This window comes from Desmodus rotundus, chromosome 9 (genome assembly GCF_022682495.2).
Source record: "Desmodus rotundus isolate HL8 chromosome 9, HLdesRot8A.1, whole genome shotgun sequence".
Taxonomy (NCBI): domain Eukaryota; kingdom Metazoa; phylum Chordata; class Mammalia; order Chiroptera; family Phyllostomidae; genus Desmodus; species Desmodus rotundus.
The window spans coordinates 63,138,052-63,161,502 of NC_071395.1; the positions used below are offsets into that span (position 1 = coordinate 63,138,052).

The window sequence follows — 23,451 nt, forward strand, 5'->3', positions numbered from 1 at the left end:
TGATGTCATTAGTTCACAGTTGACCCCAAACCCCTCATCCCTCGGGGTCTCCCTCTGTGTTTGTGTGGGAGAGTTTGTGTGGTACTAGGGGGCCTGCAAGGCTTTTCCCACGCTCCACCTCCTCTCAGCCTGTCCTGCTGTGTCATCATCTCCCTGCAGATGGCCCTGCCCGGGGAGCTCCTGAAGTGAGCAAGACTCTGCAGGCAACTCCCAAGGAGAGCTTCAGTCCTTTAGAGGCTGGTGACTTCTGCCTGTTTAATATGTTCTTTCCATTTTTGAAGAAAATAGGGCATAGTAGTTTGGAAGTACTATTAGAAATAGGAAGTTGTTTGTCCTATAAATGTTATTTCCTTATAACTGTCACTTTTCTTAAGAGCTAAGCATTATGATTCTGAACAAATGTTCTGAGATCCCAAACCCCAAGAAGTTGAGCACTGGGGGCCTCCCAGGACCTTCTGAACGCCGAAGGAGAGGGCTAGAGGAGTCTGGCTCAGGCTCAGCCGTGCACACAGGTTCTCAGAAGTGAGAGGGGAGAAATGCTCCCCAAGGGTGGCCGGTTTCCCACGGAATTAACCTCTTTTAAATATTTCCACTTTCAGGTCTGTGGGCAGGGATTATCCTCTGCACAATCTGTCAGGCTGTGTGTTTTCTAGGCTTTATCGCTCGGCTGAATTGGGAAAGAGCCTGTCAACAGGTAACTATTCTCATCACTATCCTGGGACAGGTTCCCTTCCTAGAAAACAAGCAGGATTAGTGTGCTCTCTCTCTTTCTCTCTCTCATTTTAGAAGGTTCTTTTCTCTTTGTATCACAAAGGCTACTTTCTTATTGTTTTAACTGCATTTAATTGAGACGTGAAGAGCCAGATGACCCTTGCTTTATCCATTCCCCTTCTGCCTGAAAAGCCAATTTCAGGACAAAATTTGGAACTGGAGAGATAGGTGGGATACCATCAAATTTATCCTGATACTGTTTTTTTTATGATCCCAAAATATTCCATTAAGATAACTTGTATGCATCTTTCCAACTTTCTAGGGTCAGTGTGGGGTCTGAAAAATAGGTGATAGTTAAATGAGATGAAGGAATAAGAAGGCATAACTCTAAAAGATCTTGGTCCCCATCTTCCCCCTCATCTTGTGCTTTTCTGTCCAGCCTTCGCATTCTCTGAGCCCCGTCAATCATTCTAAAGATGATTCCATACTTGTGACCTAGAGAAGCGCCAATGTTACATGTTAGTTAGAAACAATGGCTTGGCTTTTCCTAAACTGGGGACTCCAGTCAAATGTTTTAACAACACTGTGGTAAAGCCTGATGGATTTACTGTGTATTTCATCTTGTAGGCTCAGGTACATGCCAATATGAAACGGAACATGGCCCCGGATGGGACTCCTCTCTCTCAGGGCTTCCTTTGCCCAGGTATGATGTCACTGCCTCTCCAGGTGGTCCTGCAGGGGCCATCTGTGGGACACAACTGGACACAACTGCCCTGAGCCCCCATTTAAATAGGGCGATAACATTTCAGAAAAATAGGATTGAGAAATGCCCAGTTTGAGGGAAACAGACTTGTGATGTGTTTGCTGTAATTCCAGACATTAACAAACTGCTGTAGATGATTCAAGACCGCAGGGAGCCGTCTGCTGGCTCATTTACGGTGCTCATCCAAACATTCTAGGGGCACTCCTAGTGCATGCTGATGCTGCTCCTTGACCTCATCTTGGAAGCTGACATGTGTGTGTTGTTTCCATGGCGTTCTCCTGTTTGCCTATTCTCCTGTGGGCTTAAAACAGATCATTGTTTTGACTTTTGACTGTTGCTTCTGATGAACACCGTGCAAATGTGTTTATCATTTTTTGTCAGTTTAATAATCCCCCAGGTTCCCAGTTCCTGAGGCATTTAGTCATGCACTCACACTGTTCTTTTGCTGCTTTGTAATGGAAACCCTTTTGAGTTCATAGACTGGCTGAATTACAGTCAGTGGTCAATTCTGTGGTTTCTGCCAGGTCTCATTCATGTGTCTAGTCTCCCCTGTGCCTGGTTATCTCTGATTGTGTTCCAGACTTTTGTATCTGAAAATTGTCTGTCACAGTAATCTGAGGCCTAAGGTAATGTCTGTTTTCAGAGAGGATATTCCTTTGCTTCTGTCCAACACTTGCGGGTACTAGCAGTCTAGGGCAATTTCGGAAATGGAAGTTTCTGGACCACCTGGCTGAGCCAAAGGTGACTAGTGTAAGGGCCCGTTTACTTCTGGTTCATCCTTAATTCTTGGATGCAGTCCTTCAGAGCTCCAACCTGGAGTGTGGAGAGGTTTGCCTGGGTTGCTGCCGAGCTTCCCAAAGTGAGGCTCAGTCCATGTGGAGATCTCCTAGGTCAACGGTGGCCCCGGAGCCTGGTGTCCACCTGCCCTAGATGTTGCCTGGTGACTGACTTTTCATTACATTGTTAGTGCTCTGGCACCTTCAAGGTGACATTTTTCATTTATTTTATCCAGCTTTTGTAGTTATCTTCAGAGAAGGGGCTGGTCCCAGTTTTCTGCCATCTACCATTTGTTAAAAGCTGGGATAAGAATAGTACTAACCTCTCCTTGCAGTTGAGAGGGTTCGGGGGCTCACGCTGTGAGTGCCGAGTGCAGTGCCTGACTCGGAGTAAGCCTTCGTAAGCGTGAGGTGACATCATGCTATTTGAAATTATTTTCTCCCAGAACTCCAAGGACGTTGTAGCATGCCTACTACCAACTCAGGTTTACTAAGAAGTGAATGCCAGTCTCATTCTTGTTCTGTTAGGTTATCTGCCCTTATTTTTCTCTTGGGAAGCTTGTAGGATATTTTTCTTGTTCTTGCTATTCTGAAGTATCATGTCACTAAACCCAGGGGTCAGAGTCACTGTCACGCCAGGTACTTAGCAGGCCTTCCAGAGAAAGGGTTCACGTCTGTCTTCAGTTCTGTGAATGGCCTTGAATTATATCTCTTTTCTGTTGAACTTGTTCCCTTTCTGAAATGATTATACAGGTGATGGCCCCTTGAAAATTTCCCCTATAAACCTTAACTAAGAAAGCTGCCACATTCCCTAGTTCCCGCCGTGGGATAGGCCCCCGGAGGCCCCAGGCCAGCAGCAGGGCCGGCCGTGCCTGTGAGTCAGAATCTCCCCGTGTAGCACATCTTCCTGGACAGACTCTCTCCCAGCCAGTAACACACACTACACGCCACCTTTTATGTATCTGTCATACAGATGGAGAAAGTCCTTTTAAGCTGCTAACTAAGTTCCTTCTCCCCTCAGTGGGCCCTGAAAGCCATGGAGAAAGTTTAATGACAGATGTCGAAAAAGAAGACAAGACCCAGTTGGATCAGCAGATGCACCCAGAAGAACGTCTTTGGGTCCATCCAAAGGATGTGACGAAGTTGACTGGGAGACAGTTGGTGCTATGGCGAGGGCTTGTGCTCCTCGGGGCCATTTCAGTCTTGCTGGTGGGGATTTTAGTGAGAGTGTGTGTTAGAACTTAGTGAGGTGGCCAGAGAGGGAGTCCGGTCAAGTGATACTTTGAGCTCATGAGCAAATAATTCATAGGCCCAAAGATGGGGATTTGTTTTCAGTTAAGGTCATTCAACTGTGCCCATGGATTTCAAGAACTGAGAGTTCAAAGATATGTTTTCTAATGAAGAAATGAACTAAGTTACAAAACTATGTTCTAGTCTAAGACAATGTCTGCAAGATTACACTAGAGTAGTAATTCGTCCACCGCTGTCTCAACCAAAGGCCGTTGTGTGCTGACTACCTTCATCTATGGCTTTGATGTTCTACTTGCTGGGTTTTTTTTTTTAGATAGAAACCCATGTACTGAGTGCTTAAGGATTGTTGCTGTCTGAATTATTTAAAATATATGGCTATGTTACAATATAGCTTTCCTTGTGCCTGAGATTATTATTCAATGACATTGTTAATATTCATTTGGGGTCAGATCTTGGGCAATGGAGATGCCTGGGAAACAAAGAGGAGTCCCATGGCATTGGTTAGCCAGTTCCCTATTAAGGGCCTGGTACCATGGCCAGTCTGGGCTGACCCAGACAGGCAGCGATCAGGAGGGGTGAAGCTGCAGGCTAAGGCCCTACTGGGAACCAGCACTTAGTTTTTTCTAGAGTGGCGGGCATCCCACAGAGAAATAAGTGCTTTGAAGAGCTAACTGGGGGAAGAAATCAGGCCTTTTACTACTTTGAGAGAAGGGATCATGAAGTTGGGAGGCAGCAGGAAAGAGGCTGCTAGGAGAGGGGAGGCTGGGGTCCTGGCAGGCCCTGTTTATCTTCTGTTTGGGTCTGTTCTTCAAAAGGCATGGGCTTTTGGTGGCAGACATGGTGTGTATCAAGGAGGTTTTGTGTGGCATGTCTCGAAATGAGGAGGTCTTATGAATGTTCCCTTCTCCCTGGCCTTAGAAAATCACTGGGGAAGTCTTAGATCTATGGAGTGCAAACAACCATTGCTAAATTCCCCTGGGCGGGGGTGGGGTCAGAGGATGAAGGCTCAATCGCAGCAGTAGGGTAAGTGGAAACCACATTGGATTCAGCCTGCTGGGGAAATTTCCACACCCTTTGCTCCGAAAGCCTCTGTGTGCGTTAAAACGCCTCGTGCAGGAATGGATACAAAGGCTGCTCATGGTCTCCGCCATGCAAGGGCAGGGAACAGACACTATCGGAAAAGTCAGCGACTGTGAGGGAAACACCCTGCTGCTGCTGTGTACCATGCAAAGTTTATTAAGGAAAGTGTGTCTCTTAATGAACCAAGTGAAGTGCAGTTAGTGTGATTTGTGAAGGGACTACACTCCTGAGATATGGGAGTGCTCATCTCCTTGCCAACAAGGAAATGACCTCTTCTACCCAAGAGATGTGGGTTTTAAAGGGACGGGGGTGTCTCTTAACCCTTTGTCTTGTTTCCAGGCTTTTGGCAGTGCACGAGCAAAGAGGCGAATTCCTTTGTTTCAATTCGTGGGCTTCTTACTGTACATGCTTAGTTAGTTATATAACCTTAAAGCTTGTGTGTGGGGGGGGCCTTTCCCCACAATTCCCCTTGAGTGCCCTCTCAGGGTCAAACAGCAATGCTAATTCTTTATAGAATGATCATTAAATGGGGTGAAACAGAGGTAAACTTCCAATAAAGCTACCTGTGGGCAGGCATGGTTTCTACCTAGGTGCTAAAAGGCGTTTCCTGGCAACCAGGATGCTAGGTGCTAGCCAGCCACAGTTGTGCAGTCTCAGAGTTCCTCCACAGCTATGCTATCTCCTCCCTCAACTTCCTCCTGAGACCCATGGTTCTCAAACATTCCTTTCTGGGTTGCTGAGAGGGGTGGTCCGTCTTCTATAACTGCTTCAAGCTAAAATGGGACAGTAGACCCTGCCTATTGAGAACCGGGACCTCTCGCCCTATTCTAGCTGGGAGTTGGTGAGGAATTCCTGAGACTGTCAGGGGTGCTGCACATTGATGAGGTGTAGCATCACCCTTAGGAATAGGTTGGAAACCCTGGACCATCATCACTGTGACGTGGTTAACTGTTCAAGTCTGGAAGATACAAGTTTGAGAGTGTTAGTACTATGAATAGGTGTAAGAATTCCATTCTGAATTTAATTATTAATATTTTGGTGTACTGCCAAAGGGATGAGTCTACCTGGGAGAAGATAAGCAAGCTTCCCTGAAAAAAGCTGGTAGTATAAGGAAAATGCCAATAAGGATAACTGTCCAGGCTGGAGGTGACTTAAAGGCTTCTCTATCAATCACTACTTGACTTTTGAGTCATCTTTTTTTTGAACAGGATCTTGAGGTCCTCCAAGAGTTCACAGTGTAGGCAGAGTCCGGATTCCTTTGCTGGTTGGGGGGATAGGCCACATCAACTGGAGCTGGCTTCACCCTGGAAATATGGACCCAACTGTCAACCCCTAATAGCTTCACAGCCATGGGGGTGCTCAGGACAACCTGGTAGGGTCCCTTCCATTTGGGGTTAAGTTGATCTGCAGGGGATCCTTCTCTCCAAGTTTTGGGAAGTACTCAGTCTTCCTGGGAGATACAGTGGCCTGGAGTTCTCCTCTGGGAGAAGGCCAGACTTCATTCCTACATTCCTACAGTGCTTTCTGTACCTGCCCCACATTTATTATATGCTTCAGTGCTTGTTGGGTCTTGGCCTCAAATCTTAAATCCAGGGTTAGGAATGGCCTGCCATATAGCATTTCAAATGAGCTGAGCCTAGCATTGGCCTTAGGGGCGCCCCTGTTTCTCCTGAAGTCTATAGGCAGTAATTTAACCCAGTTCTCAGAAGTCCTGACAGAGCATTGCTAATGTTCTTTTTGTGGTCTGATTCACCCGCTCTACCTTCAGGGAGGACTGGGGTCTCCAGGCAGAGTGGAGGTAATGTTTTATGCCTAGGGCCTCAGAGGCTGATTGAGTGAACTTAGAGGTGAAGGGAGGCCCATTATCACCTTGTGGGGAGTGTGGGAGACCAAATTGGGGTATTATTTCTTTTAGGAGAGCCTTTGCTACCTCTGTGGCCTTCTCCATCCCTATCGGAAAGGCTTCAATCCACCCAGTGAAGGTGTCTATTAAAACTAGCAGACACTTGTGTCCTTTACAGGGGGGCATCTTGGTAAAATCAACCTGCCAGGCTTTTCCTGGATAAGTCCCCCTCTGCTGAACAGGCTGTAGATGTGGGGGAAGGGATGGCTTTTGCCCGGGGTTGTAAGTGCAGAGAGTGCAGGCTTGGCAAATATTCCTTATAGTAGTTGTTGGTCCTTTGCCTGTCAATAATTTATTAACTAACACTGTTGTATCATCTCTTCCTATGTGGAAGGAGTCATGCAGGGCCTTTAAAGCATTCCATTGAGAGGCCCGGGGAAGGAGATGTTTCTGGCCAGTGTAAGTCCAGGGCCCTTCCTGAATGCCACCTTGCTCTACAGCCTGAGATCTCTCCTCAGATGTGTAATCGGGCTTCAGGTAGCATTGTCTATGGATGGGAACAGAGCCAATCCTGCAGTTGGCCTCTGAGCTGCCTTCCTAGCTGCTTGATCTGCCTTGCTGTTCCTTTTGGTAATAGGGGACATGTCCCTCTGGTAACCCCTACAGTGCATTACTGATACCTGTTTAGGGAGTCTGACTCCTTCTCACCTGTGCTTAATGGGGGAATTCCTTGCAGAGAAGAGTCCCCTTTCTTTCCAGATGGCATCATGAGCAGGTAGAACAAGAAGGGCATATTTGAAGTCTGTAAAAACACTAATTCTTTCTCCTTGTCCTAGGATGAGAGCTCAGTAAGAGCCATAATCCCTGCCTTCTGGGCCGAGGTCCAGGGTGGAAGGGGTTTTGCCCAATGGCGTCATATAAACTAACCACGGCATATCCTGCTGTTCACTGCCCCTTCTGTACAAAGCTGCTCCCATCAGTGAACCACTTCTTGTCAGGGCTGTCTAAGGGCTGGTCTAACAAGTCAGCCCTGCCAGAACAGGTAAGATAAATAATCTCTGAGCAGGAATGAGCTAAGTCTGGAGGTGACCCTATAAGGGATCTGGCATTAAGAAGGCCAGATTTAAGGTATTAGAGTTTTTTATAGTTACTTCAGGATTGTCCAGGAGAAGGGCCTGATATCTGGTTAATCTATCTCCTGTTAACCAGAGGTGCCCTTTCATTTCTAATACACCTTGGACTTGATGTGGAGTCAGAACCGCTAACTTCTGTGCAAGTGTCAGCTTTGCAGCCTCCTAGGTTACTGTGGCTGTGGCTGCAACTGCACTGAGGCATGGAGGCCACCCGGTTGCCACAGTACCCAGCTTTCTAGAGAAATAAGCAATGGGTTGAGGTTCATTTCCTAATCTCTGGACTAAGACTCCTAAGACTATTCCCAGCTTCTCTGGTATGTATAAAGAGGAAGGTTTGTTTAAATCAAGGCAGCTGTAAAGTTTTTTCACCTAAGTCCAGCTTACGTGCACTACGATGCTTGAAGGACCAAACAAACAAACAAACAAACGCCAGAGAGCCAGGACGAACCAAGCAGCTGTCCTGGGCTTCCCATGGCCCTGACTATGCATTTAACTTAGAGCCAGTGTTTGCCCACACAGTGTCCCCTAGAAGATTTCATCACTTATTTCGCAGTGCTTCCCATGCAATTATAGATCTTCTGAGGTGTTCTGGGGGACCTTCTGAAACACTGAAAAGTTATTTTTTATTTTATTTTTTATCGTTACAGTTGTCCCAATTTTTCCCCCTTTGCCCTCCTCTGCCCATCCCACCCCCTGCTCCCACAGTCAATCCCCACACTATTGTCCATGTCCATGGGACATTCGTACATGTTCTTTGTCTAGTCCCTTCCTGTTCTTTCTACCATTATTCCCCTGCCCCTCCTATTTTTGATTTTAGAGAGGGGAAAGAAGGAAGAAAGAGAGTGAGAGAAACATTGATGCGAGAGAGAAACATCGACCGTTTGCCTTCTGCATGCACACTGACCAGGGACCAAACCTGCGTGCACCCCAGACACGGTCCTGACTGGGAATTGGGCAGTAATCTTTTGATTTGAAGGATGACACCCACTTAACTGAACCACACTGACCTAGGCTGAAAAGTTATTTTTATATAGATTGAAATTTTAACCTGGAAAACCTCGATGTGTAATGAAAGCTAAGAAGTAATCAATTAGCATTATTTAGCTTGGACATTTTATATACTCTCTAGAAACTTTTTCCATCCACGTAAAAAGTCCATTATTAACATGGTCTTATTTTTGTAAAACCCCAGGCAAAGTAAAGATATTTGTGTTATTTGTAAACCAACAACTTAAGGTAGCTTTCATTTATTAAGGATTAATTTTAACTTACGTGAATTTGAAAAGCAATTGAGTTAGTTTCTATATTTTTGAGAATTTTAGAATAGCCAATTCTTACAAGTGCTTGCCTTTAAATTAATTTTAATTTTACTACCATTCTACTATAATTAATGTGAGAAAATTATCTCACATTTACAATATACATGTCACAAACAGAGAATAGTTGGATCCATTTTTTTTTTGGAGGCATTTACAATTTAGATTTGTCCTTGGCAAGTCAAGTTCCAAGAGACCTTTCCCCTATATAGTAAGGACAACCATTTTTTAAAAAGGTTTTATTTATTTATTTTTAGAGAGAGGAGAAGGGAAGGAGAAAGAGAGGGAGAGAAACATCAATGTGTGTTTGCCTCTCATGCGCCTGCTATTGGGGGCCTAACCTGCAACCCAGGCATGTGCCCTGACTAGGAATTGAACCAGTGACCCTTTGGTTCGTAGGTCAGCACTCAATCCACTGAGCTACACCAGTCAGGGCAGGACAGCCATTTTTAACAAGGACATACCTTTAAGAGTCAAGCAGGCACCTAAATGACATACTAAGTTGATTTATTTATCTAGAACCTATTTTTGAAGCCTCCAGAGACCAATTAAATATGTTTCCATTTATTCTGCCTGATTCTATAGCCAGCCTTTTTGCATTGTGCATGCAAAATTAACTTGGAAGGATCAAAGAAGCTCCATCCCGGTCACCTTAGCAGTGACAGGAGGCTGACTGTGGTGGGCCTTGTTAGCCTGGGAGGCAGGATTTCCCACATTAACATTGAGATCTGTAGAGTCTGTATAAACTTCTAGGGGAAGTCAGGCTTTGCGAGCTCATCTCCAGAGGAGCCAGTGGCACTGCTGCACTCTCCAGAGGGAGTTTGCCCCAGGCAACCCCAGGAGATTCCTCATCACCTGAGAATGGTCTAGCAAGGGCCAGCAAGAGCTAATGGGACACCGTTGGAACCCCAGTGTTTTCCAAGGCTCGGGCTCCTCCCTTGGGTACACCTGTCCCAGGGCCCCCTGTCCTTCTCCCTGGGGTTCCCACCAGCTCCTTTGAGATCAGCTGCGTTATCACAATGGACATCTCCCGGCTCCCATCGCTGCCACTTGGGATTCAGGGGTCTGACCAACTATCATCAACCCATTGACTATTCAGGCTGGGGGAGCAAGTGCCCCTTCTCTCTCAGAACAAAAAAGAGTTTAGTCTCTTATTTAACCAGCAAAGATTTTGTTCAGACTTTCAGTAAGCAGTCCAATTAAAAAGCCAAATTTAAAAGCACCAACTTATTTTTTGTCTTTCCCTGAGTTATCTCAATCCTTATCCACCATGTGGATTTTCTAAGAACAGCTCAAATACAGTCATGGCCTGATATGTAAAGCAATAAGGCCCACAATTTCGAGAGAAACTCACCCAAGTTCATTCAAAATGAAGTGGGAGTGAGGCACAATGGCCCTTGCTTGTATCTCACACCGGGTTTAAATCCACAGCATGGTTTGTGGTGGGCCTCTTTGGAATCCTGTAGCACTACGCCAAGGAAATGTTGACATAAAGAATGTCCAAACCTTAGAGAATATTTTTAGTTCACTTGAGGCAATCCTTGTGGAGTACTGCTCAAGATGGCAGAGTAAGTGAAAGCTGTGCCTCCCTCTTCCCATGATCACATCGAATATGCAACTAAATGATAGAATGTCCAATCTGGAGAACCATACGGAGACCAGCTGAACAGAAGTGCTGTAACTAAGGATATAAAAGAAGAAGCCACATGGAGACTGGTAGGAGAGGGAAGAGATATGAAGTGTGCTGCCTCACAGTCACGTGTGGTGGTTGAGAATTGAGGATATCTCAGCTGCAGAGGTCCCCCCTCAATGTGGGGCTCCAGCCCCACATTGGGCTCCCCAGCCCAGAGCCCCAGGTTTTGGGAAGTGGAGTCCCCACAACATCTGGCTGTGAAACCAGTGGGGATTTTGTCCAGGTGAGACAGAAGGCTGCTGGAATCCCAAGTGTCCTCTTAAAAAGATAGGCGCACAGACTCGCTGGCAGGAACTCACCCTGGGCTCCAGCAGAGGGACAGCAGCCAGGGGTAGGGGAGGAACGTACAGGAAGAAACTGAGTTCTGCGGCTTCAGGGTGAGGGCTGGAGAGGCAGCTGCCATTGTCCCTGTGTTGAGCCCTCCTCCCACACAGCCAATTCTGAATCTGCCTTAGCCTGGTGGACTCCACTCTCCCCACCTCCAGGACTCCCTGTGGCCCTGCCCCACCCAACTCTTACACTTCCAAAGGCTCTGCCAGTGCCAGCTGCCTGCCTTGACCCTCGCTGTAGTCTTTCTTAAAAGTCTCAAAGGGACAGGAGGCAGTGGTAGCAGGCAGGGCTGAGGGAAGAAGGTGGACAGTGTGGACTGCATAGACATACACGGATGTGGTCAGGAGTCCACCAGGAACATGGCCGCCACAATCAGACACATTCGCATGATGATGTCATCCCTCCATGTGCACTGACGGCAATGCCCCAGGGGGCCGGAATTACATGGGTTCCCTCCCACCTACTGCTGGTGGCGATGCCGCTACAGGAGCAGCACAAAATGTTGCCTATGTGTGTGTGTACTGGAAAGAGCACTGCATTATGTATTGGAAATCTGACATGATGGACACCAGATGAAGACAACTGAATCCGTTCATTCTTTGGGAATAAATCATATTTTGGAGATAAAACTTTTTGTGTATTAGGCAGATGGTCAGTCAAAGGGGTTTGCCCTTTTTGGTGTTGGATCTGTTGTCTTCATAATCAGGATCCTGCTGCAACTCGATGAGTAAACAGTTCCTGAATCAATTTGAAATGCAGTCCGGGAAAACTACAGTCAGGACAAATGGCTGGGGAAGGTCAAGCTGCTCCTGTGCAGGGCAGTTCAGCTGCAGCATTTCCAAGAGGTGGAAGAGGACAGGGCCAATTCAGGAGCTGTTCCCAGTGGTGACACATTTTCTGGGCCAGCAGGACCAAGAAGGCCACTGTCCCCTTTTCCAGCTAGACAGACTGTACCATGTCCACCCTCAGGTCCTGCAGGCCTACCTTGTCTCCCAGGTCTTCCATCTCTTGGGCAGGCTCTGCCGTCTTCTTTAGTTGGGTCTCCTAATTGAGAACACCCTCCACAGCCAGTTCTTTTTCCCAGGCAACTTTTTGGACAGCCTGCATTGGGTTCGCTTCCTCCTGGGCCACCCCCTCCAGTTTCAGGCTGCAGCCGCCCCTCTGGTCCACTTTGTCTGCAACAGGGACCACCTGCCCCTCCAGGCCCTTTCTCCCTCACCCTCTTGGCCCCCTCAGGCCGCCCCTTATGCTGGTTTTTCCTCTGCATCTTCCTGGACCACCTCCAGGTGCCCCACTGCCCGCTCCACATGTGAACCTGGCTTTTTTTCTTCCATCAGCTCACAGCAACGTGCTTACATCAGACAGTCAGGGTCCACCACCAACAGATCCATGTGGCAGACCTTCACCATACCATAAGGATGACTATAGGCCTCCTGGAAGGGGAATAGATAGAGCAAGAGTACTGTTGAGTGAAGCTGAGTTTGAAGAAATCATGACTAGGAACAGGGTGGTTTTAAGCAGTGCTGTTCCAAGAGCTGTGTCTGATGCCAGCGTGGGTGATTATGGGAGAGCCTCTGAGACACTGGTAACTGCAATTTCTTTAATTAAACAATCCAAAGTATCTGATGATGATCATTGCAAAGTGGTTACTAGATCTTTGCAAGATTGCATGGTGGAAGTGAATCCAAGTCTTATGGTTCTGGATCCGGACATGTACAATCGAGAGAGGGATCAGTGTAGATCACAAGAAGAGAGCTGGCTCCCAAATCTCCAGGTGGAGAGCATTGCAATGACTATCACAGAGAGAGAGGCAGGGGGTGAATGAGACAGTGGGAAGGCCTGAGAGCTGACCTGGTGCACCAGCCTCACTGCTGTTAGAAGCTGAGGGAAGAGGGACACCTTGTGAGACAGAATCGTCTTCGTGAGGGAAGCCTGACACTTGTCCAGTAATTTGCTTCCTGTGACTTCATTGAAGCTATAAGGACTTATGGCTAAAATAAACAGGAAGAGATCTGAATACAAAAATCTGCATAAATGGTAACCAGGAGCTCTACTTTTATTTTTGATGTTGCTTAACAGTGTTATTGGAAGAAAACCTATATGCTTTAAAAAGATACACCTTTTGCAACTGTAATAGTAGTTATGACATTTTGGCCATTATAATATGTAAGTAATTGGATGGAAATGTCAAGCAAATGTTTGTTTTTATAGTATTTGTTCTTGTTAAAAATGTTAATGTCTATAAACAACACCACTTTGATTACAATAGCTGTGGTGTTGTAATAAATTGTCTCATGGGTTCATGTGTAAAGCTGTTCAATACTGAATGTTCACACCTCAGGGAAAGTCTTGTGTTCAGCAATATCTAAAGATAATGTCACTATGACATTTATACTGTTCTTTAAAAGCATTGCAATAGCGTTTGGGGGTATGCGTCAATCTAATCTTGTGTTCAGTGAATTAAGCATACTAAGTGTCCCTTAATTTTGATATTAGAGTAGGTGATCACATGGATATTTAACATAATCAAAAGTAGAATATGTTTCTATATTCTATTTTTCTAGCTGTTTTTACCCAGTTGGATTGGGATTTTTGCTGAACAGTATGTAAACTTGTAAAAAATGAAATTTCACAGGTGTAGCAATCCAGGGAATGTGTTAAGAGTCAAAACAATTTTGTGATTTTTAACACTTTAGTAAAAACCCATACATTATTTGCAGCTTAATTACAACACAGTTGTACTTAAATGCTTAACTGTAAACTGCTGGCATTGAAGAAATATTTTGACATTTCTGATTTGATGCAGCAGTTGATTTTGTTTTTTAATTTTTATTGGCCGAGAGAGTGGGAGAGAGAGACAGAGAGAGGGAAAGAGAGAGAGAGAGAGTTGTTGTTCCACTTATTTAATGCATTCATTGGTTGATTCTTGTATGTTCCCTGACCGGGGATCGAACCGACAGTCTTGACATATCAGGAGAATGTTCTAACTCAATGAACCACCCAGCCAGGATTATTTATGTTTTTATATTGATAGTGCTTGTAGTTACTTTTTGAAGCCACACAGAGTGTAAATACAGTCATGTAACAGACAAATTTTAATAAAGAGAGCCTTAGTTTTATTTTCTGGTTACTATAGATTTCTGAAGGCTGTGATGTTTATTAACATTGGGTTGTATTCAGCTGTGTGTGTAATGGGAGATTACAGGTGTACCCTATCTCCACAGTTTAAGGAACTCTCTGTGCACCCATGCGACCTGTTGATTCATGCTAGAGCAGGGCTGTCAAACTCATCTCCACCGGGTGCCACATCAGCCTCGCGGTTGCCTTCAAAGGGCTGAATGTAATTTTAGGACTGTATAAATTTAACTACTCCTTAACAGTTAACTGTTAAGGATGGTCCTTCTGAATCACTGCTTCAGAAATTTGACTTAAAATCCTTAAGCAGATATAATTTGTGTGTTGCCACCCTTCAAGGCCAGGCAGGTTCGTGGTATTCGTGCAGATGGAAAAATATTGACGGAGCTGTTGGGGTGTCTGGCATGCCTTTATTCATGGGTGGGCGAGCCACACACGCTGCGAGCTGCGTGTCTATCCTCATGTGTTGTGGCCCCTGCTCCCCAGAGTGGCACCCGTCATGGCACCTGTCCCCTTGTGTGTCTCTAATCATCATCGCCCCCAGCAGGGAGTCCCTACCTGTTTAAATACTAGAGGGGAACATAACATAACATAATTCTGCACATTTGAGCCCACTTCATGTTATGGGAAGTTTATCGGACCCAGTCTCAAGGCTATGATAACACTAGTTATCAGGCCCCTCCAAGGCTATGGGAACACCGCTTCCCTTAGTTACCCAGACACCTGGGTGAGGAAGCCAGACTGCCTCCACTTGCCCTACAATCCACCCCTTCTGGGTTCCTCATCTTACATTCTATGCGAGGAAATCTTCCGCAAAGGTCCCTTGGTGAGGAGGGCAGAGCCCTACACCCATAACCCACAACAGCAGTACAGGCTACAGCAACAAGCAAGCAAAATACAAGCACTGCCACAGCAGCAGTACAAGCTTCAACAGCATACAGCCAAGACACAGGTAATCAGGCCACCCACAGGTACAACGGCCAGTCCAATTCCCATACAAGTAAGGCCACTCATGTGGACCACCCACCCAGAGGGTCCCAGTAGGAACTGCAGCCCATGCACCATTCTGCACCTCTCAGCAATGTCCAAGAATATGGGTCTGACACAGATCTGTCAGAATCCAGCCCACCTGGGCTTGTCCTTTGGAGTTCTCAATGCAAAAGGGAGCTCGTCCAGCCAGCTCCACAGCTGTGAGCCACCCCGAGCCATCCCATATGGAGAAGCCACTTACTGGCCTGGGCCAGTCATACCACTGCTTCACCCCAGCATAGATGTCAGTCCAGGTAGCATTCCACAAGGGATATTAGCTGTTACACTGGTTCTGAAGCCAAGTCCAATTTGAGACAGAAGCAGAAGAGATGTATCATGGGAGGCCGGCAGATGTGCTCAGGGGGAGTTCAGTGCAGACCTAGCATACTGATTGGTCAGCCACTAAGGCATAGGTATGAACCCAGTACACCAAGGTGTTAAATTTCATTCTTTGGGCAAAAAGAGCAGTTATGGGCACCAGTAAAGGCAAGTCATGATCCTCTGGTCATAAGCAAGCTCTGGTGAGCTGATAAGACAGTGGATGGAAGAGGGGTCTTCCTGGGCATGATCACCAGACCTTTTGTGCCTCAACTGGGAGTTCAGCATCTACTTGCAACAACAAGGGAGGACTCATAATGGGCCATAGGGAAATCACAAAGGTGCCACGAAGAAGCATTTCATGGTCTGCTGGCCCTGGATATGTCACCTTCAAGACTGGGGGCCAAGTCCCAATCACTCAGGGTACTACTTGTAAGTTTCTCTCCACCCCTTGGGCCCCAAGGGGCAACAAGAGCCACCCAGTGCATGTGGGGGGCTTTGACTTCCAAGGCCACATCTGAGTAGCTGTTTGCCCTCACTCCAGGTCCTCTGGAGCAGGCAGAATATTCCCCTGTTTTCCCAGGCCTGGTTTCAGCAAGGCACCCTTAATCTGTACCTGCAGCTGAATTGGAGCAGCAGTCCGGTGAAGCAAGGCTTCCACCGGAGCTGGGCCTCCCTCTGACTCCTCTCGTTTAGAGTCCAGAGGACAGTCCATAAGCGTTTCGTCCAACCCCTCAGAGTAGGGGTGGCAGCCGCAGCTCACAGGCCCTGCTTTAAGAGACCGTTGTACCGTTCAGACATTCCAGCAGCTTGGGGATGATAGGCCATATGAAATTTCTAGTCAATCTGCAAGTTCTGAGCCCACTATTGTACCTAGGCCCCAGTAAAATGCGTCCCCTGATCACTTTCAATGATCAGGGGTCGCCCACAAGCAGCACATAACTGCTCCAGTGCAGCAATCACTGCTTTCTGACCTGGGTGCCGTGCGGGATAAGCAGCTAAAAGTCCTGTGGCTGTGTCCACACCTGTAATAGCATACTTATACCCCTCTGAACTAGGTGGGAGCCCAATCACATTCACCTGCCACCGGGTCAGCGGCACCCATCCCCGCACCACCTGTCCAGAAGTTCCCACAGGCCTCCGGGGATGCTCTCACAAGCAGACAGCACAGATCTCACAGGCTTCTTGTGCCTCTGCCAACGTAATAGGTGACCCCCAAGTTTTAATAGTGGACCACATGGTCTTCTGCCCAGCATGTAAGAGGCGACAGTGTAGCCACTGGGCTACTCCCCTTCCTGAGGGACTGGCAGGTACCATTTCTAGCCACTGCACCTTGGCTAGAGTATTAGCCCCATCACTCCCAGGGGAAGCAAGAGGTGCATGTCCAGTCAGTCACATGATGTACAGTGATTTGTTCCTGGTGCCTAACTCCCATAAGTCTTGCCACAAAGCCTGTCCCCACAATGGTCTCTGCATAACCATCCACTTATTTGTATGCCAGGCAGAGACCTATAATGTCAGCCCCTGGTACAGTGTCCAGCTATCTGTGCAAATAGTCAGGGGCGGGCTCCATTGACCGCCACGAGCCATATGGCTCAGAGTTCCACCCACTGGCTGCTCTGTCCCATGCCAGTGTCAAACTAGATCGTCTCTGTTTCTGGCTGGACGGACACTGCAGTCAACACAGCAGGCTGGCCCCTGCTGGACCCGTCAGTGTACCATGCATCTGAGGGAATGGGTGCCTGCCCCTCCTGGAAGGGGCTAGTTTCTACCTTCTCTATAGGGACAGGAGCAGTAGATTTCTTATCCACATAAATAACTGGACCTAACACTTCCTGTAGCTCAGCCTGAAAAAGGTTAGTGGACAGAGTACTCCTTTGTCGCAGATAAGCCCCACACTTAGCTAACGTTGGCGTCTGAGCCATCCCACTAGGAGGCTTGGCCATCCAGTCCCGGACCCACCCTGCAATGGGATAGATGGTCCTAACTGTAACAGGGGCAGTTTCTGTTATGGCCTCTGTGGCCAACAGGGCAGCATATACTGCAGCCAACTGCTTTTCAATCAAAGAGTACCGTACCTCTGCTCCTCCCTCACATAGCTGGGACCAGAAACCCGAGGGTAGATGAAGCTGTTCTGATAGCTGCCACAGGCCCCACCCAAAGCCTTCCTGCGTCACACGCACATCTAGCTCACTGGGTCTAGCAGGATATTTCCTCCCTCTTTTTGCGAGGCTGACACAGCCAAACGGCCCTTTAGACACACAGGACCGGCCTTTTTTGGTCACACCTCCCGGGGTTTGGACAGATAATTTGGGCCTGCATCGGACGCCGGTGTGCGGGCACCAGGAGCAGCACTTGTGCAGCACCACACGCTGCCAGGGTGGGCACCAGTTGTTGGCCCTGCCACTGCATCCCTCGCGTCACTGGGCCGCTGTTTCTGCAACTCCGGTGACTGCTGTCTCTGTGGCTCCATGTGCCGCTGTCATCTTCTGGGACCTCTCTGATGGGTGCTGAGCTCGCCTGCCGCCGCCACGCTGTCTCACCTGCTTCCTATCTGTGAACTTTTTGGTTGCCAGCACCTGCTTCCCTAACTCATGCCAGCTCCAGCCTGCTCTCTCACAACCTCCAGAGTCACACCACCAGCTCTAACACCAGCTCCCACAGTCGCCACTCCTCCTGGAACACTGCTGCAAAGCTCAGCTCCAAGCACTTGGCCTTGACCCACAGGCACAGGAGCCCACGCTGCTCGCCTGCCTCTTCTGATCAGCGTGCTGGGAGCAGAGCTTTCCTGGTGCTGGCGCCGCTGCTGCCAGAGCACCCAGCCTGGGCCGGCCCTCTGGCTGGTCACTCTCAGCAACCGTGTTCCACATCTGTGTGGGGCAAGGGAGGGAAGGGGATTCCCAGACCCAAACTTCTCCCAGGAGCCACAGGCTGCTGCCCTCAGGCAACTCAGTTCCTTTTCCTCCCACCCTTTTCCCCTGAATCACTCACTATGAGAGGGGAGGAGGACTGCATGCAGCAGCTCAGCTGCTCAGAGGTTTTTTACCAGGGCGCAGACTCAAGCCTTCAAGGCTTTTTTCCTCTGCCTCGGATTTCGAGTAACTTCCCGAGCGTTGGGAAATGCAGCCTCCTCTTCTCCAGTCTTCAGGGCTTACCCTCCCTCTCGGGGCTCTTGGAACTTCGCTGTCTCATAGTGCAGTCTCCATCTCAGCTCGCAAAGCTGAAAGAAACACCCAGCCCATGGCCCCATGGCCGCAGGGGCACTGTGCTTTTCTAGGGTTTTCCTCACCACCACAGGGCTTTCTCCACTGTGTCTGTGCACCACTGACATGGGCCAATAAAGGGGCGGGAGGCCAAGCTACCAGGAGCCTGGCCACCAGTTACTACCTGCCGGTGATCAGCAACTCCAAGCCCCTCTCTGGGGGTGCCAGCTCTATAGCATTCTGCGACGAATCCTGCCGGCTACGCCAATTGTGTTGCCACTTTTCAAGGCCAAGCAGGTCCATGTTATTCATGCAGACAGAAAAATATTCACAGAGCCGTTGGGATGTCTGGCATGCCTTTATTCATGGGTGGGCAAGCCACGCACGCTGCGAGCTGCATGTCTATCTGCATGTCTCATGTCATGGCCCCTGCTCCCCAGTGTGGCACCCATCGTGACACCTGTCCCCTTGCGTGTCTCTCATCATCATCACCCCCAGCAGGGAGTCTCTACCTGTTTAAATACTAGAGGGGAACAAAGCTGGAAAACTGCCGGAACCTTACATAACATAATTCTGCGCATTCGAGCCCACTTCATGTTATTGGAACAGTTTATTGGACCCAGTCTCAAGGCTATGAGAACACTGGTTATCAGGCCTCTCCACGGCTATGGGAACACTGCTTCCCTTAGTTACCCAGACACATGGGTGAGGAAGCCAGACTGCCTCCACTTACCCTACAATTTGCTTTGAATGTTTTAAAGATATGATTATCTTTGAGAAATCTCCTGATAACACACATTGGTTTTTGTAGGGTCCAGTGGCACAGCCACTATTCCCATAACATGAATTGGGCTTGCATGCCCAGAATTATTTATGTAGTGTTCTGGCAATTTTCCAGCTTTCTTCCCTTCTAGTACTTATACAAATAGGGGCTTCTCACTAGTTAGACACATGCAAGGGGACAGGTGCCATGATGGGTGCCATGCTGGGGAGCAAGGGCCACGATGTGTGACATGTAGGGAGACACACACCTTGCAGCGTGCGTGGCTTGCCCACCCATGAATAAAGGCGTGCCAGACATCCCAACGGCTCCGTGAATATTATTCTGTCTGCATGAATACATGGACCTGCCCAGCCTTGAAGGATCACAACACAATTTTTAAAAGTATCACCAAATTTCAGGACAACGCTCAACGTACTTTTGGGTGCCCTAGATAGCAGTGGTGTGCAGCATTTAAAACCCTCCAGAGCTCTGTGCTGTGGTCCTTCCCTTTCGCCTTGTGTGCGGCCTCACTAGTTCTCACAAAATTAGCTCTTTCAAGTTATTCATTTTACTGCCAGTTTTATTTTAACATTTTGTGAGAGCATCTGTGCATGGCATCATTGGTGTTTATCAGAACTATTTGCTTGCAGTTTTTAAAAGTGTTTCATCTTGATTGTATTGTACTTCCGGCGAAGATGGAGGCACAGGTAGACACACTGTGCCTCCTCACACAACCAAAAGAAGGACAACAATTTAAAAACAAAAAACAACCAGAACTGACAGAAAATCGAACTGAATGGAAGTCTGACAACCAAGGAGATAGAGAAAAAACACTCATTCAGACCGGTAGGAGGGGCAGAGACGGGCAACCGGGTGGAGAGGACTCATGGCAAGGCAGCGGCTGGTGGACCCAGCAAGGTGGCGGATTGTGGAGCAGGAGGGGCAAAGCTGCAGCTGGCCAGCGAGGCAGCAGCTGGTGGACCGGGTGACAGACTACGCAACCCAAAGTTCCAGCGTGGGGAAATAAAGCCTCAAACCACAGACTGAAAACACCTGTGAGGGTTGAGGTGGCAGTGGGAGAAACTCCCAGCCTCACAGGAAAGTTCGTTGGAGAGACCCACAGGGGCCTAGAATGTACACAAACCCACCCACCCAGGAAGCAGCACCAGAAAGGCCCAATTTGATTGTGGGTAGCAAGGGAACTGACTGAAAGCCAGCAGAAAGTAGAGCAAGTACCATTGCTCCCTCTCAGCCCCTCCCCGACATACAGCATCACAACGCAGCTACCAGCATTACCCCGCCCTGGTGAGCACCTAAGGCTCCACCCCTTATTACATAACACGTGTGCCAAGACAAAAAAAAAAATGGCTCAAATGAATGAACAGATCAAAGCTCCAGAAAAAATACAACTAAGCAACAAAGAGATAGCCAACCTATCAGATGCACAGTTCAAAACACTGGTAATCAGGAAGCTCACAGAATTGGTTGAATTTGGTCACAAATTAGATGAAAAAATGAAGGCTATGCTAAGAGAAACAAAGGAAAATGTACAGGGAACCAATAGTGATGGGAAGGAAACTGGAACTGAAATGAATGCTGTGGACCAGAAGGAAGAAAGAAACATCCAACCAGAAAAGAATGAAGAAACAAGAACTCGGAAAAATGAGGAGAGGCTTAGGAACCTCCAGGACACCTTTAAATGTTCCAACATCCAAATTATAGGGGTGCCAGAAGGAGAAGAGGAAGAACAAAAAATTGAAAACTTATTTGAACAAATAATGAAGGAGAACTTCCCCAATCTGGCAAAGGAAATAGACTTCCAGGAAGTCCAGGAAGCTCAGAGAGTCCCAAAGAAGCTGGACCCAAGGAGGAACACACCAAGGCACATCATCATTACATTACCCAAGATTAAACGCAAGGACCTACATCCAAGATTACTGTATCCAGCAAAGCTATCATTTACAATGGAAGGGAAGATAAAGTGCTTCTCAGATAAGGTCAAGTTAAATAAGCTCATCATCACCAAGCCCTTATTATATGAAATGTTAAAGGGAGTTACCTAAGAAAAAGAAGATCAAAAATAGGAACAGTAAAAATGACAGCAAACTCACAGTTGTTAACGACCACACCTAAAACAAAAACAAGAGCAAACTAGGCAAACAACTAGAACAGGAACAGAACCATAGAGATGGAGATCACATGGAGGGTTGTCAATAGGGGAGTGGGAGGGGGAGAGTGGGGGAAAGGTACAGAGAATAAGTAGCATAGATGATAGGTGGAAAATAGACAGGGGGAGGGTAAAAATAGTGTAGGAAATGTAGAAGCCAAAGAACTTATAAGTATGACCCATGGACATGAACTATAGGGGGGGAATGTGGGAGGGAGGGGGTGGGCAGGATGTAGTGGAGTGGGGGGGGAATGGGACAACTGTAATAGCATAATCAATAAATATAAACAAAAAAAAGAAAAGAAATGCTCTCCTGGAAGAAGAAAGATATTCAATTATAAGAAATAGTGAAGAACACTTCACAATTATAAAAATAGTAAAAAGCAGGAAAATTAAATTTATAGATTTAAAAACTATGATGGAGTTCACATTTGGGAGAAAAGTTTACTTAAAATTTTAACTCCTGTCCTGGCCTATGTGGCTCAGTTGGTTGGAGCATTGTTCCATAGACTGAAAGACTATGGGTTTGATTCCCAGTCAGGGCACATACCCAGGTTGAGGATTCGATCCCTAGTTGGGATGTGTACGAGAAGGTAACCAATCGATGTTTCTCTCTCACATTGATGTGTCTCTCTCTCTGTCTCTTTCTCTCTCAAAGCAATGAAAAAATGTCTTCGGTGCGGTAAATAAATAAAATTATGATTACCTTCTTGACCTTCAGTAGGATAGTGCAGAGTCTTGGAATAACTAAGAATACATCAGTAATATTCTTTTCATGAACAGTTGAGAGCAAAACCAACTTCCAAATGACAAAGTCACTCCCCATACACAAGGCATACCTCAGAGATTGTGGGTTGTTTCCAGACCACCACAAGAAAGCAAGTCATAATCTTTTAACTAGCAGAGGGCCTTGCTTTCAGTTTGTAAAAACTTAACACCTGTGAAGTACAATAAAGCAAAGCAGAATAAAATGAGGTATGCCTGTATGGAATATAAGGATCATTTCTACTTTGTGGGCTGCTGATAATTCTTCTATTTGAGCCATGACCATTGAGAACTGTCATTAAAATTCCTGCTAAAAGAACAGTAACAGCTAAAGCGATTCCATGATAGAAAATCAACTGTGTCACTGGCAAAGCATCCCCAAACAGTGGATACTGCATACGGGTTGTTTTCTTGCATTACCATCAAGTTAATGGTTCTGTTCAGATGGTATCAGGTAAAACCATTCCATTAGTTCCTTTGTTTTCCAGGATAGTTCCATCTGTTTGCTGAGGACAGTGCAGTATTTAGTTATGTGCTGGAGTGAGTTAAAGGGATGTTACTAAAGGTAACAAGAAGGGTTGCAGGTTTGATTCCTAGTCTGGGCACAGGCCTGGGTTGCAGGCAAGGTCCCCAGTAGGGGGCGCTCGAGCGACAACCACACATTGATGTTTCCCTCTCTCCCTTCCATCCCCTCTCTAAAAATAAATAAATAAAAATCTTTAAAAAATGAAATACAGATTTTTCTCTTTAAAAAAATTAAAAAGTAAAGGTAACATGAAATACACTGTAAGCAATGATCATCAATCATTGGTTAGTGTATGTGAAATTACATTAAAAACATTTCATAGGAGAACCCAGAGTTGATCTCCCAATTATTAGGGTAGAGACAAGTTTTACTGAACTAAAGCGCAGAATCTCATGAACCAAGCAACTCCAGACGCACCAAGTGTCACCTTGTACGACAGGAACAGAGTGCACAGGAGGATGTTTGCCTTTTGTTGTTGGGGTAGACCCTCAACCCATTTCAGCCCAGCTCAAACCTGTGCCTAAAACAACTGTCACAGAGGTAAATGAAATGCAAATCAAGTTAGGCTAGTAGTCTTTTGTTAAAACGTCATTTAAGCTACTGCTGAAAGTACTGCTAAAGGATCACAACACCTAGCACAGTGTTTTGG

General features: G+C 47.0%; 1 protein-coding gene and 1 pseudogene across 8 annotated transcripts in view; both read left to right on the forward strand.

The window, feature by feature from the left end:
- SLC47A1 (solute carrier family 47 member 1) overlaps nucleotides 1-23,451 on the forward strand; it is an 82,148-nt gene that overhangs the window by 58,100 nt on the left and 597 nt on the right. For 6 of the 8 annotated variants that reach the window (XM_053911562.2, XM_045199230.3, XM_045199228.3 and 3 more), the window contains 3 exons: nucleotides 600-694; nucleotides 1,339-1,414; nucleotides 3,272-3,891. The exons of 1 other annotated variant lie outside the window; for it this stretch is intronic. In XM_053911562.2, coding sequence (XP_053767537.1) covers nucleotides 600-694; nucleotides 1,339-1,414; nucleotides 3,272-3,495 — 395 coding nt within the window. In that variant the 3' untranslated portion in view covers nucleotides 3,496-3,891. Of the gene's footprint in view, nucleotides 1-599; nucleotides 695-1,338; nucleotides 1,415-3,271; nucleotides 3,892-23,451 lie in introns of those variants that run through there. One more of the 8 variants, XM_071219283.1, reaches the window with a different exon arrangement.
- Nucleotides 9,886-12,939, forward strand: LOC123480224 (cleavage and polyadenylation specificity factor subunit 6 pseudogene; annotated as a pseudogene).